This window comes from Procambarus clarkii, chromosome 20, assembly GCF_040958095.1.
Source record: "Procambarus clarkii isolate CNS0578487 chromosome 20, FALCON_Pclarkii_2.0, whole genome shotgun sequence".
Taxonomy (NCBI): domain Eukaryota; kingdom Metazoa; phylum Arthropoda; class Malacostraca; order Decapoda; family Cambaridae; genus Procambarus; species Procambarus clarkii.
Window position 1 is genome coordinate 34,910,332 of NC_091169.1, and position 20,019 is coordinate 34,930,350.

The following is a 20,019-nucleotide window of genomic DNA, read 5'->3' on the forward strand; positions in this document are numbered from 1 at the left end:
AAGTGTTATCTAAATGTATCTATTAATGTACAACACAATTTGTCGAAATCGTTATTAGAGGAATTCGACAACTTTCTGAAAAAACGTGAGAAATTTATTTTATTTATATACATATAAAATACAGAACATTCAGATAAAATATATTACCAATTGCTCTGAATTAGTTTGAGTTTTTTTACTACAATTTGTTTTTAATAATTGTTGGATTCCAATTTAAAGAATATTTAAATATATACATGAATGCAATTATCAAAAGATGGCACCAAGCCGGGAAAACTATGTAGCACCAGTTAAGGAAGGAATAATCAAAATGACTAGTTAGGCAAGATCTATGGTGTCTCACTCTTTGGTTAATATACCGGTAATTTATATCCTTTAATATACCAGTAATACAAAATGTGAACATAAAAGTTCACATTTTGTACATTCCATCCCATTTTGGTCTACCCATAGTAGCTATAGGTTTTATCTATCATTTTGATCGAACCATAGTATAAACGTTCTACGAATTTTGAAGGATGGGTTGAAACATTTAGCGAGACCCTTGCAAACCACACAGAGGAACTATTAAACATGTTGAAAGCAGAACTGGCTATTAGTGCAGCTGGTTGAACCCAGTGCGTGTGTACTGGGTTCGACAGACATATGGGCGTCTCACTTTACTATGCATCTTTTTTTTTTTTTAATGGCAAGGATAAACACAGTTTTTCGGCGATCCTCAGATTATGTTCACTGGACTATTTGGCCTAAGTAAGTAATGATCAAAAGAAGGCACCAAGCTGGGAAGGCTATGTAGCACCATCAAATTTGCAGGATATTCAAAAGGGGTTAAATATCACCAAGGATGCCATTACGAGAACAAAAGCGCATAAGGCGAACAATATCAACGGTATCAGATTCACCAAGGATTCTACCGAGGGACTAGTGACCGCGAGGGACGGTCGGGAAGCAACACACACGTCCTGAAAGTCAGGACATTGGTATATAGTGTAAATGTTTTACATAAATATATTTATAGTATAAACACTAAACGTTATTTTTTAAACAAATCCTAGCCTAATTATCCTTCCGTTATTTGTGAACCAATGAGATGTATAAAACCAGGAATAAAGGTGATAGAAGTATGAAGTGTATAACAACTTACAAGAGTTGCCCATGTTATTATATGTAAGGCCCCTATGCGAGCCACCTTGTTACATGCGAAATTCGCGTGATATTCCAAATTATAGTACTTGTAATTTATCCCAAGTAATTATGGGAGGACGGCCTAGGAATTACCCGGGTGATTATTTGCACGTGTGCTTTTCAGATATTCAGTACAAGCCATGGACGATCACTGCAAATTAAAATATAAATATATATAATGGTATTACGAAGTCACATGTCTCATTTCAGGATGTCGTCATCCTTTTGTATTGTTCAATGGGGTTTCATGTTCCCTTTCCAATTCTCGTTAACTTGCACACTAATTACAAACATCACTACTTCACCTGAGTCTTCGTAGCACCAAGCAAGGTAATGAAAGACCTATGTTTTACTCTTTTTATTTTCCTGGATTTTCTATCTTATTTCATACTTTTGAAACACGATACAGAAACTACATTGATTAGAATATTCTCTTTAATAAATAAATCATTCTAATAGTAACAAAATCAAAACATTTAACAAATGAAATTTACCAATTTCATTATCTTGAGTTACATAAGCAGTATGTAATTTCATCCTGGTAAAACAAATTTATTAATAAAAATATATATATTACTGTATAAAAAAAAACTGCATGCTAAACTGCCAAAATATTTTGTATTTCTTAGGCTAGGATTTCCAAGCATACATGGCAGCTCAGTACAGTAACTGGTCAGCATCATGTAATTAATTGCTATGGGTTAATTAAATAGGTTACAAGAGCTATTAGGTAGGAAGGTTGTAGGTCAAGTGCTATCTAGCAAATGTATATGCTTGTGGGATACTCTTAAGATACAAGTGACTGACAAATATCACTTTTAACACTTTGGTTATGTTATTCTAGGTTAAGAATTGTGGAGATCACCACCTATGTGTGTTACCAAATTAGGCTGGAGTTTCAAAGGTCGACTCGACACCATACAGTCCCAGGATTGCTTCCTTGGCCAAGAAGAACTTTGCTTTTTTCACATTAGGGTCCTGAAAAAAATTATTCAAATTTAATAATCGTAATATAATTACTGTTCTTACACTTTGTATAGCATGAATAAATAACCCTACAAACACTTCCATCATATACAGAATGCACAATTTCTTTGTCTAATGTCTCCCAAGTGTACTACACTAGCTTTATATTTTCAGCCTTTCTTTAACAACGTTGCCATACAACTTATTCAAATGAGCCCTACTCCATTTTTATGTCTACCCATGCCAACTCGCAGTACTTAAGCATATTTCTTTAACCTTTAAAATGCACATATCATTACAAGATTGACTCAAGTGTGCACATCTTCCTAAGACATGTTTAGGTACGGTGCAACATATGAAACTACTGCAGGAAGGGGGGGGGGGGTACATACGATGTGATGATGTAAATGAGAATTTACTGCTTCACCACACCTAAAATAATTACAGGATTTTCATGCCCATACCACCCTCTTGGGTGGCCTAATCTAAATCAATCTAAACCTAAATAAACTAAGGCTTATTTCGATTACCTAAAATATGCGATATGAGTAACTGGACATTTCCTATATATTGTTCTTGTGTGCAGAGATAATTTTGCCTTCAGAATCTAACACCTGGACTTGCTAAATGTTGCTATCTGTTGGTGGCAGAATCAAATGTCTCCCAAATTGGTAGCATCCTAAATTGGCAAGAATGCCTCCCTAAAATCCACCCATACACAAACCTACAAATATTTTTACGTGAGTATGGTGTATGTTATTTTATTTACACAATAACATAGCATACAAGATATATATGTCATACCTAATGGCCAGAATGCACTACTCGGCCTAGTATGCAAGGCCCAATTTACCTAATAGACAGTGATTTTTGTTATTTAAAAAAATTCCAATTGGTTTGAGTTAATATTATTTTATTATATTAAGAACATGAATAACTTACGTACTTAGTTATGTTAGTGTAAGTTAGGTTAGGTTTGGTCATATTTCGACGTTAGCTTTAAATTAACACAACACTTTCGCTCGGCGACGACTAACTTAAAAAACCTTTTAACTTAAAAAAAATTAAATAATATATTTAGATTTACTAGGAAAAAAATCCTAGTAAATCATAAGATTCACTAGGATTTTTTATTTAATGCATATTCTTTATGTTGTTGTTCATCATTAGGAGTCTCTATTGGTTATATTTATATAATATGCATTGAGTGCACATATGGCTTGGAATTAACTTACAAAATGCCTGACATCGCATTGTGTTTCTTGGGTCACCCAAGGTAAATACGTCTCGTGCTACAAGCCCTTATAGAAACTTTAAAGATTTAAGTTTTGCTGTTAAACCCTTATAATTACCAAGATTTGACATTTCTCTGGCTATTATTATCTAATCATACTTTATACAAAAAAATCATTAATTAGAAGGATTTGGGAGCACAGCTGACAAAAGTAGGTATTTTTCTTGAGACAAAACCCAAATATAGTTTATCCCACCACACAGAATTAGGAGTCAACTATATCTAAATCAGTAGTTTAAAAATATTTTTATTAACCTCACCTTCTCCAGTAAACTCCTTTCCATCAATTTCAGCCGAGACAGTAAAGAAAGGCTTGCTCTCGCGCATCGTCTGAGAAACAGAGTACTGCACTGCAGGTTTCATCTGATGCAGGACCATGACAGGATGCATTCCGGCAGCATTTTCAGGGACTTGCTTGGCTGGATTTGGCACTTTCACAGGTTCTGTCGACTGGAAAGACAAATTTGTGTCCGGCTGAAAAAAAAGAGAAAAATCTAGATCTTAAACAAATTAAAACATTCTCTCCAAATCTGGATGAGGAACATCTCAAATCCTAAAAACCTGGAGGTATATTATGCCACTGTCTAAAAACAATGGCTAACATTAATTTATTCAAATAATACATTTCAAAGAGGAGCATGTCTTACTTTTGCATCAGTTGCAGGAGTGTTTGGTGCACGGCCTCCTAGATGAGCACATATTGCTTCAGCAAATGCAGCAGCTTGTGGAGACTCCTCCTTCACGGCACTTCCTCCCACAGGCTGATTTAGGAATGCTTGAAATCCTGCAAGGTAAGAAGCAACTAGATCCTACAAAAATGGAGCAATTGGGCACATCATAAGGCTTTACTAATAAAGTACAGTACTGTAATGTGAATAACAGAAGTCACAATCAAACAAGATCTAATCCACTGAAGTGCATATGTGATGAAAAGATTAAAATTCTGAATGCTTAAGTGTTATTGCAACTTGTAACAATTCATATCTAAATTGTGAGATGCTTTCTTGCATTGCAAGTATAACATTTTCACAGATTATATAATCAAGAGTGGTAAAATAAAAATACGATCAAAACTGTATTATCAGTTTTGTATTCTGTATTATCAGCCCCATTTAGTTGCTACCAAAGGCAAGATCCTACTGACCCCCTTGTTAGGATCTTGTGCTGTTATGTCAGGTCAACAGCCTGTACCTGCACAGTGAAGACCTTTTTACATTGTCCTTGCCAGATCATATTGGTGTTGTGAAAAGATTAAGAGACTACTCAATTCAGCTAGAAATTGCACATATAAAATTCCTAAGTTTCCTAAAACTACTTGGCATCTGTCAAGCACAGTCCACCAAATAACCACCAAATAACAAAGTTCACAATCCCCAACTGTCACCAGGTGGAAGAACTGACACCACAACAAATCATCTACACCAACCAATAACTACTTCAGAGCACAATGAGGACTGTCTCCAAGGTACAACAAACACAAGCTATGGTCAACCCCCTTCCCCAGAGGGACACAACCTTCAAAAGTAATAAGTAGCCTAAGAACAATGTACACACACACACACACACACACACACACACACACACACACCTGATTTTACAAACAAACCAGGAACTCCAGGAGGGAATACAGGAACTAAGCATATTACTAAAACAATAAATAACAAAGTTCATGGTGATATAGGATGCAGTATTTGGAAGGGGCTATGAAGAGATTTGGAGTGAAAAATAACGAAGGGAGAGCGGTGCTTACTTTTTTGTGTCTATAGGGAGGGTGAACAAGATTTAGAGCCCCATTTAAAAGCTACTGTACCTGGAAAATTTATATCTCCCAACTTTCTAGCACATTACTGTATTTGTTTATTTTTAAACTGTGAATGGTGGTGGCTTCCATCATCACCGATTCAAGCTCATGCCACATATTTAACACTCACTAGATATAAATATTACATTATATTTCCCCTTTCTGTTTTCCTCATCTCGAAAAAGACGGTCTAGACCATGGGTTCTCAAACCCCAAATATTCAGCCAAGAAATTAGCAGGAACTTGTTAATGCAGAAGGATTCTTGTATTACAAAATTGTATTTGCTTGCCTGATTCATTTACTCAAATCCTATCTACTCTAATCCTATCTCAATGCATGAACACCATAACAAGTGGGATCTCATGACTGCAAGATGCCAGCACTGTGGTCTACACTCATCCGAGTAAATTAATAAACAACCTCCAATACAAATACAGTATAGTATTTCACTCGATTAACATTCACCAAATAAAAACCTATTTGATAATTGTCGACCAAACCACACTAGAAAGTGAAGGGACAATGAAGTTTCAGTCCGTCCTGGACCATTCTTAAGTCGATTGTCATGGTCCAGGACGGACCAAAACATCGTCGTCCTTTCACTTTCTAGAGTGGTTTGGTCAACATATTTCTGCCACGTTATTGTGACTCCTCGTCTGGCCATTTGATTATTATTTCAAATTATAACCTGTATATTTCAGTGGGTCACCTAATATGACCCATTTTGTAGATTATCCATAAACTGTTTTGATTTCTTCTGTTCCTGCAGCTAGGTTTTTTGGCCAAGCATCAATGATAACTGCCTTGTATGTATGTAAATACACCAAGTATAATAAAAAAATCCATTTTGTAATGGCAGTTACTATAAACAACAGGAAATTTGCAGTTTAACAAATGCTGGTTGTCCAGCATTATTAATAATACAATAATCATAAATTATTCTTGTTCAGAATACTATTTTCCACCACATGTCTCAAGGGACAGCAGGTGGTGGCATGCAGCTGACTTACTTCACCAGTAACTTCTCTTGCCTCCCTCCTTTCAGTACTTATATACACCACAATCAATCCGATTATACATTGTACATAAAGGAAAATAATAAATTTACAGTTTTGTAATGCCAAAAGTTATAAATAACAGCAAGTTGTATGTAACAAACAAGAGCTCAATTTTGGTAGACGCGAGTGTGTGGTGTTCACTTAACCTTTCAAGAATGAAAATGGCTGACCGTTGCCTCAATCCTTATATGCCTTCTAGCTGATCTCGTCCTCTTCATGTAAATATTTTTGAGGTACGTTAGCCATTTTACTGCTGCATTTTTTTTTTTTTTACCGCTATAGGACAAATATGACCGATACACATTTGTTTATGAAATTTATTGATGGGTGCATCAATAAATATTGCATTTCTCGCATCTATCACTTTACTTGGGACAAGATAGGCTTATTTGGTTATTCTGCAAAAGGTTTTTTACTTTTAAATTATGAGTACAATATGCTAGTTTGAACAACAAACCACTAGTTGCATTTCCCATAAATCCTGATGCTGATAGGATACATGAGAAACATATAGAGATCATATTCCTTCTGGCTAACTTCCAAACATGGGTAGGCAATTTAAAATACTCTTCAAATAAATCAAGTGGCTGTATGCAGATAAAATACTACATAAAAGTTAGATATTACTGAACAATAAAAACTATGATTCAAAGATGCAAAGAAAATGTCTCAATAGGACTGGTTCCAAATCTGCACACACAGATAACACATGAAATCAGAAGGCTCGGCAGGATGCACAAAATAGCCCCATTAAAAAGCAGAAGTGCAGTAAGTATGCTAAGATAAACCTCAATCAACATCAAAGACCCAAGACTTTTCAACACTCCCTGTACACGAGGCCGATCTTTCAGCATTCAAGAGAGACCATGATAAACACCAAGGGATACCTGATCAACCAGGCTCTTGACTCATATGTTAGACTATGCAGATAAAAGAGCTGCATTGAACAGCCTGATTGACCAGCCAGGAGACCTGGTCAGAGACCAAATCACAGTCGATGTTGATCCTCGAACTCCTCAACAGATACTGTATATAACAGGTATGCTGCAATGATTCAAATGTACTAACTTAAAAGTTCTTACCAGGTGGAACTGCAGTGCCGTAAGGCTGGGCAGGGGGAGGGCACATGCCAACTCTACCCTCACGCCAATCGTTGAACAGTTTATATATGGCAAATGATGCAAGCGTAGCCCAAGGGGTCTTATCTTCCTCTTGATTTTCTGTAGAATTTGCAGTGACGGGTGGTTTCACAAAGCTTATTAGTGCCGCTTCTGCTGCCGCTTGCTTTGCCAGTTGTTTAGATGACCCAAAGCCTCTATATTTTTGTGTTTCAGTCTACAAATGAAGGAGAGACATATTTATAGCCTATGATTTTTAAAAAGCCTGTTTTTAAATGCAAATTTAAAACATATACAGTACATAAAAACTTCTTAATCCTAACATACATTAATTTTACTTAATATAAATATACTGTATATCTCAATTATTTATGAAATACCACATTTATAAAATATACATTTTACTACCAATCTACATCATTTTACCTCCAAAGTACAATAAACATTAGGCCAAGAAAAATAAATGTTTCTGGTTTAGCTGATAAAACTTAAATTTTATGTAAGTTCTCCCCCACAAGTCAACAAAAAAATAAACATGGTACAGCATACTCCTACTTTTCCTAGTACTAACAATGTATATAGTGTAGTGTGAGTAAGGTAAGGTATTGTTAAAATTTCCAATCTAGGTTCAACACTAAAAACAGATGTTGACCAGACCACACACTAGAAAGTGAAGGGACGACGATGTTTCGGTCCGTCCTGGAACTTTCTCAAATCGATTGTTTCGAGCCCGTTCAATTTGTCACAATCGACTTGAGAATGTTCCAGGACGGACCGAAACGTCGTCGTCCCTTCACTTTCTAGTTTGTGGTCTGGTCAACATACTTCAGCCACGTTATTGTGACTCATCGCCTGCACTAATACTAGATGGTTTATTTATTCAGAGTATAAAAACACGAATAATCTGCAATATGATCAGATTTCTTTTGTTTTTATCTTGTACTGTATATTTACGCATCGTGTTGTCGAGATTATCGAGTTGTGTCTATGGCAAGCAGGAACCACCCCGTAGTGCCCTGTTTTATAGCAATTTTAACTATTTATTTCTCCCGACTTTTCAAGTACTGTATTGTACTTCATGCTTGCTTTGAAAATTGTCAATGATGGCTGCTACCACAACCTCTGGTTCAAGCCAATTCCACTCGTTACTACTGCTTACAAATCTCTCTATGCCCGCTTTGGCTCATCTGTTTATAACTTCATCTTTACCCCTTAATTCTATTATCCCCTAAACCCTTGAAGACTATTTTTATTCAATCTGTCCATCCCCACCCCCCCATCATTTACACTATGATCATATTGTCTCTTACCCTCCTCTTACAATGTCATTAGTTTTTGCTCACTGAATATATCCTCATAGCTCATTTATCTTACCTCTGATTACTCATCTGCCATCACTATTTAAGCATTACAGTATGACAATATTGTAATTCATTCCATCAATCTCCAAATACCAACAAAATGTATTTTGTTGGCATTTCTATATGTATTTTCATAAAAGCCTTTTTTTCCTTGTTGGTTTTTGTTTTTAAAAACATGGGGCCATGTGGTTGCACGGCTCTGAACTCTTTCCTGTAAGTCCTGAACAGTTTAAAGCATTTCTCCGTTCATGTACGTGTGACCTCGCTCAAACTACATGGGGCTGAAGTACATTTATTGCATGCAGAATATTATTTAATCCCAACAGGGCCATGGCAATCTTTTTTTTCATCTTTTTAGTGCCACTGTAATACACATACAAGTTTATAACTAATCTTACCAGAAGAGTTGAGTAGTGAAATAATGTCTTGACTCACAAACACAATAATACAATTACATATCTTAACCAACCTTTATCTAATGCAGACTTGACCAAACATTACAAAATAAATTTTTCACAAACTTCATCATTTTGTCTGTCAAAAACTTTATAAATATATATGACTATTATTTGTCATACACACACAATGATCAAAATCTGCACACCAAATGTCTACCAGTCTATATAAAAATTCAAATAAATTAATTTAGTGTGCATTTCTTTATTTTGACCCTTGCATACGATAAAATGATCACTGGCAAACAATGTTGCTGAACTTTTATATGCAAGATCACAATTGAGAAAATGTAAAATTATAAATAAAAAAGGTAAGTTACTCTTACCAATGTGCACTTTGGGGGAGTGTGCATATGTATGTGTACACCCTACCTCAGAATCAAATCTTCCTTGGCCTACTAAATACAAAAAATATAAATAGCCTATCATATACTTGATAATTGGCCAACATTGGACATACCCCATTAGAAACCTCTACAGATATACAGAATGGTTGACCGACTCCTCCCTCCTGCTCCGTTGTGTACGTCACTCCAGGCCGAAGTTCGTTGAGGCACATAACTGCATTCTTAGGCTGCACATACCTCCGGATCTTAAGATTCTTGGCTCCTGGCACCTTCTTTCTCTTGATCTTGATGCCTGCCACCACATATTAATTGAAAGGTCGCAACACACTTGCCATTGACATGAAAATCAACGTGTCTTAGCTTGCAAGTGAATACAACAAGATACCAAGTTGAGATCTTTAAGCAAAGTTAAGGCTATTGGGCATAAAACATCTCCCCACTCAATGTGTGTTCAGATTTGCATGCCAGATTGTAATATAATAAATTTAGGTGGAATGACTGGGTAGGATTCAGTACCTGGCGTACTTCCCACCTCAGTCAGACATCCATGACAAGTGTGGGCAACACGATTCAATTAAAGTCTCTGAAAATGTCTCTACGACTGTTACGTATGCACCCAGCCTCATGCATGGCAGCCAACGAGGGACCTCTTGCTCAATCCCATTCTGAACCCAAAGACAAACGTACACACAACTTTGCTAAAAGCAAAGTACCGTAACAACAGAATCCCCCGCTGGCTTTCTGGAGTGCTACAATTAACTAATGTCGTGAGGAGACATAACAGGTCATGGGACCAAAGATGACCTTGCGCGGCCATCAAACTAGCCCGCTGTCAAAACAAAGAAGAGTGCCAATAAATAACATGCCAATTAATTTACTTGAATAAAAATTATATCCTCTATTTAAGAAACCCTCTCCCTTTGGAAAAATACAGCTGTATAAACAGCTAATCCAGTACACTGAGAAGTTGCAAAAACTAAAATAAAGTGAAAAACAAAATTACTTTCTTAAATTGTACAAACTAAAATCTGTTTCTAAAACTAGACACCAACTTCTAACTCAAAACATCCTTCTGTTAAGTGTAAAATGAAACAGCTCGATGCAAAAAAATTACTCTGCCTAACAATAGCTCGAAAATCCAGGTTACAAGCCTTTGTTATTTATCAATGGAAAATGGTTAAAAGGTAAACAAAGCATTACTTAAGAAATATAATTTTTTTTAACAAACTTTGAGCTAATCTTACATAAATATTTTTTACCCTAAAATTTGAAGACTGAAAAATTAACATAATCCTAAACTCATTAGCGATTAGCAAGAGAAGTTCTCCCCCATTTCAAGAGATTCTGCCTGGGAAGCATTAAACTAAGGAGTTAATCAACATGCTTGAAACATCATATCTTCCCTACCTCCTGGCTTCTCCCAGGGACGTTTCCTGTTTTCTGGCTGCTGTTCTCCCTCTTGCATTGAGGTGTCACTATCAGACACGGGAACCTGAAAAAATGCACTCCATTAAACATGGACAAAGAGAGAAAGCAAATAACTGAAGGGATTGGAAAAGTGGGATGAAAGGTGTTATCAAAGTGTAAGGAGAAAGGGGGGGGGGGGTCAGAGACACTATGAGGAAAGGAAGAGGGAAGTAGAAGGAAAAGAGAGAGAGCATGTTTTGTCACTTGAGGCATAACTCACATCATACTGACCATGTAATTGGTATCCGATAATATTTACCCCACATTCTTTCACAACTTAGGGTTACCACCATCAGTTTCATAAACCTCTCCTCATCTTCACCTACTGATCACCTCATGCTGGTTACATTATCATAACCCTTGTGATACAGCTTTTGACCAGACATGGTTGGCAACACCATCAGCCAGGTTATTGAGTCCCAACTAGCAACAACTTATAGTCCCTATAATTTGCACATAGCCTTTATGGACAAAGTTAAGGCTCAAAATATGATTAGATTTCTAAATCAGCAGAGATCTTTCTATTAACCTCTTAGCTGTGACACCATTTTTGGCCTCACCTCAACCAAGGATAGAAAATTATTTTAAAATGTTATTACCTGTATATATATTTAGTAATAAACATGTTTTCCTAGCTGTGCAATCAAACAAAAATAAACAAGGTAAGCAGAGAAGAATGGAGAATAAGTGCAAAACTTAAATAAAGGAAAGGGAGAAATATAGGTGAACCAAATTACACGTAAAGAAATAGAACACGGCCACACAGCCAAGACAGATCACACTCGCTAAGAAGATTAGAGCATTTAACTGGATAGAGCAAGGCAAGTCAAAAGCAACAAAGCCAGGACTATTAGGCATGTTCGTGTTAGGCATGTATGGATGAGATCCAATTAAAACCAGGATGGGATCTCTGAAAAGTAGCACTTTTTAACAATTCTTTTGTTCTTTAAGCATGTCATTAAGAGTACAGTACAGCCAAGAGGAATAGAAAATTGAATAAACACCAGAAGCATTTTAAGCAGGACCAGTGTGTACTAGATTACTACAAAGTATGCTAGTTTGCCTGAAGGCACATTTGATATCATGAGGATGAACAAAATTCTAAGTTTTCAGGGAGATTGATAAGGCAGACAATTTGGCATGGGGTGTACTCAAAGGGACACGGGTGAAAATCGAGAACGCAAATGAGCACATTTTTTGTTGTCAGAATAGTAAACAAATCAAATATACTAAAAAGTAAGGTGGACAAGGCAGATTTTTCTTTTTTTTTTTTGTATACCAGTTGATTGAAAGTTAGGAAGAGGAGCCAAAGTTCAACCCCTTCAAGCACATTTAGGCAAGTAAAATTAGGGAAGTGCGCACGCACACATGCGTTTACAAGCGGAATGTGGAAAAGGAGAACATAGACCTTACACAACCTATAAATTATGTGAGAAATCATTAAAGAATTCGGATAAAGAAAGCGATCCAGGGATGGTTCTAGATAGAAAACTATCACTTGTAGACCATACAAAGAACATCATATAAGGAGCCTATGCTACACTTTCTAATTTCAGATTTGCTTATAAATACTGTACATGGATAGTGAAATACTTAAGAAATTGTTCACAACTTTTGTTAAATCAAAGCTACAAAATAAGTATATGGAGCACCACTTGGCAAATGGAATTTAATGTTAATAAATGCCATGTTATGGAATGTGGAATAGGAGAACATAGACCCCACACAACCTATATATTATGTGAGAAATCTTTAAAGAATTCTGATAAAGAAAGAGCTCTAGGGGTGGTTCTAGATAGAAAACTATCACCTGAGGACCACATAAAGAATATTGTGCAAGGAGCCTATGCTATGCTTTCTAACTTCAGAATTGCTTTTAAATACATGGATGGCGATATACTAAAGAAATTGTTCATGACTTTTGTTAGGCCAAAGCTAGAATATGCAGCTGTTGTGTGGTGCCCATATCTTAAGAAGCACATCAACAAACTGGAAAAGGTGCAAAGACATGTAACTAAATGGCTCCCGGAACTGAAGGACAAGAGCTACGAAGAGAGATTAGAGGCAATAAATATGCCAAAACTAGAAGATAGAAGAAAGAGGCGATATAATCACTATGTACAAAATAGTAACAAGAATCAATAAAATTGATTGGGAAGAATTCCAGAGACCTGGAACTTCAAGAACATGAGGTCATAGATTTAAACTAAACAAAGCTGCCGAAGAAATATAATAAAATTCATTTTTGCAAACAGAATGGTAGATGGTTGGAACAAGTTAGGTGAGGTGGTGGTGGAGGCCAAAACCATCAGTAATTTCAAAGCATTATGTGACAGAGTGCTGGGAAGACGGGACACCACAAGCGTAGCTCTTATCCTGTAACTACACTTAGGTAATTACATACACACACACACACACATACAAATACTGTATTTAATGTGGCACTAATGTGACTGTATTTAACAGGATATGTACATAAATTCATTGCAAAACTGAGGAAATTAATTAAGGGGAGGGGAAAAAAGAGGGAGATGTTCAATTATATTACAATGGAATGGACATTATATGCAGTAAAATATTCATGAAACCATTTGCATACATTTATACATATAAAAAATACTACAGTACTGCAAAACAAAGTCACATTTTTACTAAGAAAAAATTATAAAGCCCTTTTTTTCAAATTCAATGATAGGATTTGCTGTCTGTTTTCTTTATACAGCAATAAAGATCAATCATGTGCACATTTTCACACAAAAAACACATACAAAAATAAATGAGAATGATGAAATGTTTATAAACCTTTGTAGTCTCACCCATGTCACACAAACCAGTGCCTAAATACATTTATTTTGCATTCATACTCTTAAAACATGCAGTTGAACATTTTCATGAGGTTATAATGCTAAAATTACAACTCGACAAATCCAAAGAGTATAAATATTTCATTATCCTGGAAGCTGACCTTTGGTAAGTTCATGCGTACATTTCCCGTCGTTTGCCAAATTACCTGAGGAAACAGTATTCAAGTAATTTTTGCTTTCTTTGTTGACACAGATATATCATATGCAAATATTTTAATTATTAAATTTATACTGAAATGAGGAATGTTAAAATGTTTATAAAATCTGTATAATCAGCAACACCGAGCAATACTCATAATACATATACTGTACTGAGTAGTGCCAACTGTTTTTATATGCAGCAGAGCCTACAATAGTAATTTTCAAACAATAATCATAATTATTACCCTTCAAATAACTTTGCAAATATAAATTAATTACACACTTCCAACTCTTACTCATTGAGCCACTCAGTGGCGAGTGTGGAGGACGTGACATCAGTGAATGCTAATAACTTGCACCATATTATACACCTTCACAATCAAGAAATAACTCACCTCATTACCAACATCCATTTTAGAATCCATTGGAGCAGGCAGGTTATCCTGATAAAAGTCCATTGATGAAGGCTGTTGATTATTCACCGAACCTTCTTGCAAGTCACCAGATTGAGCTGGTGACCGCCAGTTGCCACGACCACGACCTGATAAAGTATAATGTCATTACACTTGAGACTTTTACAAATACTGGGTTTTCTTATACTATGTATTCTTTTTCAAAATATTTAACATGACTCCTTTCCTACATTATGGCAGCCAATAAATAAGATTGAATTATATATGAACAAGTTTCCAAGAATCTTCAAGAAGCAGAGCAAAATATTTTATATACAAGAACATCATAATAATGGGCACTGTATAAACCACCCAACTATTCTTTCCAAACAATGTCATGTCTACCCAGGTCTTTACCGAATATTAACTTTTGCCAAAATATATCCAGTTTCGACTTCTATTCAGTGTTGATACATTTAAAATAATATTTGTCACCTTTGTTATACCCATTCATCCATTCATATATTTTAATCATGTCACCTAATATGCTGGTTAGCATTTTATAAATGAATACAGTACTCATATCTATGATAGCAAAAAGTCTTGCTCTTCAACTTTCTACAGAATATAAATACTGTAAACCATTTTAATCACTTTCATAAGGAAAGTTTATAATTCCCGAGATTAACTACGTCATCTATGTTGTCTTGGAGTAGATTTTAAAAGAGCAATCTTGCAGGTGGGCAAAAATTAATTCACATTTAAAAGTGCTTGCTATAATAAAGTATTCGGGTAAGTAATTAAGTAATTATTAAAGAAGGCACCAAGTCGGGAAGGCTATGTAGCACCATAAAAGTAAAATACTGTACATAAAAGTATTCAAGATCTGATCATACTTAGATTGAGTATCAGATGGATCCCCCTTGTTTTTTCTTGTTAACAATAACACTTTGAACTAGCCTAACTTGCCAGACTGAGCGAGAATTGACAATCTAATTATCAGTTTGGAGTGTGGATACAAGGAGATGGGCAATTTTTACTACGAGTGCATACTTGGATATAGGGCAAAATCCTGGGGACAGCACGGTGTTTGTCCATTCTCCCTCTTCCCCCACTCCCCATAAAAACCCCATATCACAAAGGAGCCTAGAGGCAAGCCTATGAACTATAGTCTGGCAGGAAGGCGTCTAGTGGTGCCTGCACAAATAGAAGAGCAGCTTGGGGTTACCTGGTCTGCTCAGACTGGTTGAGCTAGAATTTGAAAATTGCATCCAAGGGTTTTTTGGCACCACGGAACTTCATTCATTGCTGCAGACTCAGAGGGTTATGATATATCCCGGTCAGCTGTCAGAAAACAACACTAACCAGCCTATTTATGACTCGGCATAACAAATAATAGTCAAAGTGGCAAAAATCACCTCCATGCAATTCAGAGGGAGGGAAGTAATTATCACGGAAAAGCACCAAGCCATTACGACTATATAGCACTTGACCCCAACGGAAGGAGTCGGGATAAGGATTTGTGATGGGATAGGGAGAAGGAATGGTGCCCAACAACTTGGACAGTCGGGGATTGAACACCAACCTGCATGAAGCGAGACCGTCGCTCTACCGTCCACCCCAAGTGGTTGTGCCATGCAATTCAGAACTATTGCAAAAACAATGTTGCAGTAATATAATTTAAGACCAAGTTTAACCAACTGCTTTAGCAGAGATCAACTAAGGAGCCTGATAATACTCCTGTATTTCCCTCTTATTGAAGGCAGTAAGAGTTAAGGCAGTATTGTGGATTTTTTGCTTTGAAGAGTTAAGCATAGGTGTCATTCTCAGGGAACTGACCGGGATTATTCTTTTTTCCCATAGCAGTCAAACCTGGCACTGTTTTGTACCCCTATCTAGTATGTAATATTTTATTTATAGAAGTGTGCATACATGATACATGAACAGAGAATGATACATAGGTGAGCAAATACAATTCATAAAGCCTCTAGTATGCAGAGTTTCGGGCATTGTATATATAATACCTATTGGCATGTTTATACATATCCTCGGGAAAAATGAAGGGCCTTGTCAAGCTACTGGCCTCCTGTCCCCATCGAACCCACTAGATAAACGCGTGGCCCTCAGGTAAACTCAGGCAAAATGTGTTGCGGAAGCCGGTCTTCCGGACCAGGGCTCAAGCCAGGTTAAACTTCCCTTCAACTCCTGCTACACACACACGTCAAGGCCTAATTAAGAGCTAGAGGGTGGTCGGCCTATATTAGAGAGTGGGCAGCTCACCAGGGCTCCACGGAGGAGAAACACGCTGCCACAATGGAGGCAAAGCGGGCCGGGTGCGGCGCAAATGGCGGCTTTCAGCAGACCATCGATCTTCTCCAAACTGGTTCCTCGCTACACATACTTCACCATTTACACATTACCCACACGCACCAAGGCATCAAGATGGCCGGCACGATAGTACCTCAGTAAATATAGTCTAAATGTGTGGCTTGGAGGGTAAAATGAGGGTGACTTACCTCTGCCTCTCATAATGATGCTGGGATGCTCGCTGCTCGACGGCTCTGGGGATGGAGTCAGGCTGCCACAACCTCGCCGCCAACCTCTACTAGTTCTCACTTACACTTCCTTACCCCACACTAAATTATCCACCTTCACCTATATATTAAAATATTAATATTTATCATGAAGAAAATTATGTAGAATAAGATATTGGTCTGGCAAACTTCTAGGAATTGTTATGAGAATAAGTTTGGTTGGTATGCTTGGTATGGACGAAAACGGGAACGGTATAAAAAAATAAATCAATCAATTTAAGGCAGACTGAAATAAAAGTCATAGGTTCATGAGCCTTTACGGCTCTACACACACACTTGACGGGAGACATCTCCCGTCACGCAGGATGCAGTCGCACCTCCACAGATCTCCAGTATCATCTACTGATACTGGTGATGGCTCAAAAGGGCCACCTCTTACGAGCTACTCATGCCCGTGCCACCTTTTGGGTGGCTTCATCTTCATCTTAATACATTTACAAGGGAGACATCTCCCGTCATGCAGGGTGCATTCGCACCTCCACTGATCTCCAGTATCAGCTCTTGATACTGGTAATGGCTCAAAAGGGGCCACCACATACGGGATATTCATGACCGTGTCACCTTTTGGGTGGCTTAATCTTCATCAATCAATCAATTACGGTTCTACGGAGTTCGTTGTACAGAATCCCGACCCTGAGTCTAGTCCCTGTGCCGCAGTGCTAAAGCACTCGCCCAGCACTTCGCAAGCACTTTAGCCGCGGAGGATTGACTGGGCGCCAATCCTTAACTGTACGCCTCTGTTCACGCAGCAGTGAAGGGGTATCGGTTGTTAAACGATTTGGTGGGTCGTATTCTAGGGAATATTAGGATTAAGGACCTGCCCGAAACGCTAAGCGTTCTAGTGGCTCTACAAGACTGTTGTTCTTGTTTTAGATTTAGCTATTCCGAGGGAAATGTCCATGTAGCATGGGCTATAGTGAGCCCGTAATTTAGTTTGGGTATTCGCGATAACTTTGTTACTGTGATATTTGAATCAGTCTTAATTAAATGGAGGTAGGGCTATCTCCTTTTCTCCCGTGTCTTTTCTGCTTTAGTTTTAGCTCACTGGTTTTAGTCTTGTTTTAATAACATTATTTTTGTGGCAGATATATTTTTTACAGTTCTTACAAGACTGTTAGAACTCTTGTATATATAAATATTGGCCATATGGAGTGCTTATCACATTCCCTCTTGAACACTGTGAGGGGTCTGCCACCACCCTCGTCTTTGATGAAAATGAGTACTTTATGGTGACCGACGACGAAGGGTACCGGTCACGGGAGAGTAAAGATGTTAATTACTCTAGGGGTGGTGGGCACCATACCCGGACAGTCACCTATTATATCTACACTGTCACAGAGTAGTGTGGAGGGTGGAGGGGGAGAATACGGTCGACTCCCACTATTCACTGGCATCCAAATAATTCTAAAGGACTTTTGATAATTGTAGGCGGGAAGAAGATAATTTATCATGTGACAGTCGTGACCACAACTTAGGGAGATGCCCACAGAGCCACAGAGACGTTAGAAATTTTTTTCAGTGTCAGAGTAGTTAATAATTGGAATGCACTAGGCAGTGATGTGGTGGAGGTTGACTCCATACACAGTTTCAAATGTAGATATGATAGAGCCCAGTAGGCTCAGGAATCTGTACACCGGTTGATTGACAGTTGAGAGGCGGGACCAAAGAGACAAAGCTCAACCTCCGCAAGCACAATTAGGTGAGTACGGAATACTTGGGCCTGGCAACTCTCTATGAATGAATAAGCAGGAACGAATGCACAGACCAGATGGACAGTTTATTAATATACATTTATTTAATTAGTTTCAATTTAAAAATCATAATTTATCTTCCTTATCAAGAATTATCAACACTTGTGATGTTGGAACATAATAGACCAGTACTCACTCAAGTTCACGTAAGTTTATTGAGAAAAGGAAGTACATCTCAAAAGGATTGAGTGGCTAAGGCTATTTCTACCCTCGTCTATATAAGGTCCCTCAAGGGGCACACAAACCCATACAGTACACAATTATTACTCATGTTCTATATTTAACATTCCAATGTTAATCACATGGTATACTTTGAGATCTCTTATTGATTATGCTACCCCCCGTCATGTCTTGTGTTGGTAAAGGCGGTACTAAACAAGTTGGAGAAGGTACAAAATGAAGAAATGCGAATAATACCAAGATTATTCTCATAGCCCAAAATAAACTACAGGTATTACTAGTACTCACTCAAGATACAGCAGTGATGAAGCTTCCGTCAGTCCTCCTCTCCCTGTGATGCCCAACACTAGAACTCCTGTCTGGACTATGGCACAGAACACACTGATTGATGAAGATTAAGCCACCCAAGAGGTAGCACGGGCATGAACAGCCCGTAATCTCTCTCTCTCTCTCTCTCTCTTGTAACCAGCTTTTTTCTTTTATATCCCTCAATCCATAACTTTCCGTTGAATTGATAACTAATCAATCTGATAACTTGAATCTGATAACTTCTTGGAACAAGGGATTAGCCCGCCAACCTTAGAAACTACCCAAGGTTCAAGTACGTTTATTGAGACAATAAAATACTTCTCAAAAGGAGAGAGTAGCTTGGGCTTTATCTACCCTCCCTTACTTCAAGTCCCTCAAAGGGCGCACAAATCTAGTGAGTACAAATCCACAAATCACAGGACAAGAATCACATTTTATATTGCAGGTTAATGTAGTAAACACAGCATATAAGTGTTACACTCTTGGGGTAAAGTGCTTGTATCTCCTAAGTAATCTGTCTATCATTCCATATCACACATCCAAACAATTTGATGTAGTACACTACTTATTGCCTTATTTCTATAGCTATTAATAAGTTGACACTCTAATGCAAAATGTTCTAAGGTCTGGGCGTGTAGCATACTAAATAATTTACACTCCTTATCTTTTTCACTGACATCAACACCGATATTGCCAAATATATTTGTATTCTACTCTTAATCTAATGTAAATTGA

At 37.3% G+C, this 20,019-nt stretch overlaps 1 protein-coding gene across 8 annotated transcripts; it reads right to left on the bottom strand.

Annotated features, from left to right (window-relative positions):
- Positions 1–1,530: 1,530 nt before the first annotated feature.
- Positions 1,531–17,105, bottom strand: LOC123755311 (double-stranded RNA-specific editase 1). Of its 8 annotated transcripts, XM_069327852.1 has the most exons (9): positions 16,967–17,105; positions 14,454–14,599; positions 14,019–14,063; positions 10,994–11,078; positions 9,700–9,878; positions 7,388–7,640; positions 4,093–4,229; positions 3,701–3,919; positions 1,531–2,163 (listed from the first exon to the last, which is right to left on the bottom strand). In XM_069327852.1, exons 1-9 carry the CDS (start codon positions 16,977–16,979, stop codon positions 2,071–2,073), a joined length of 1,170 nt encoding a protein of 389 aa, XP_069183953.1. In that variant the 5' UTR covers positions 16,980–17,105; the 3' UTR covers positions 1,531–2,070. The 8 variants fall into 8 exon arrangements, with proteins under 8 accessions (XP_069183953.1, XP_045593766.1, XP_045593764.1 ...); XM_045737810.2 differs by lacking the exon at positions 1,531–2,163 and having other exon boundaries at positions 3,653–3,895; positions 4,093–4,220; XM_045737808.2 differs by lacking the exon at positions 1,531–2,163 and having other exon boundaries at positions 3,653–3,919; positions 4,093–4,220.
- Positions 17,106–20,019: the final 2,914 nt, after the last annotated feature.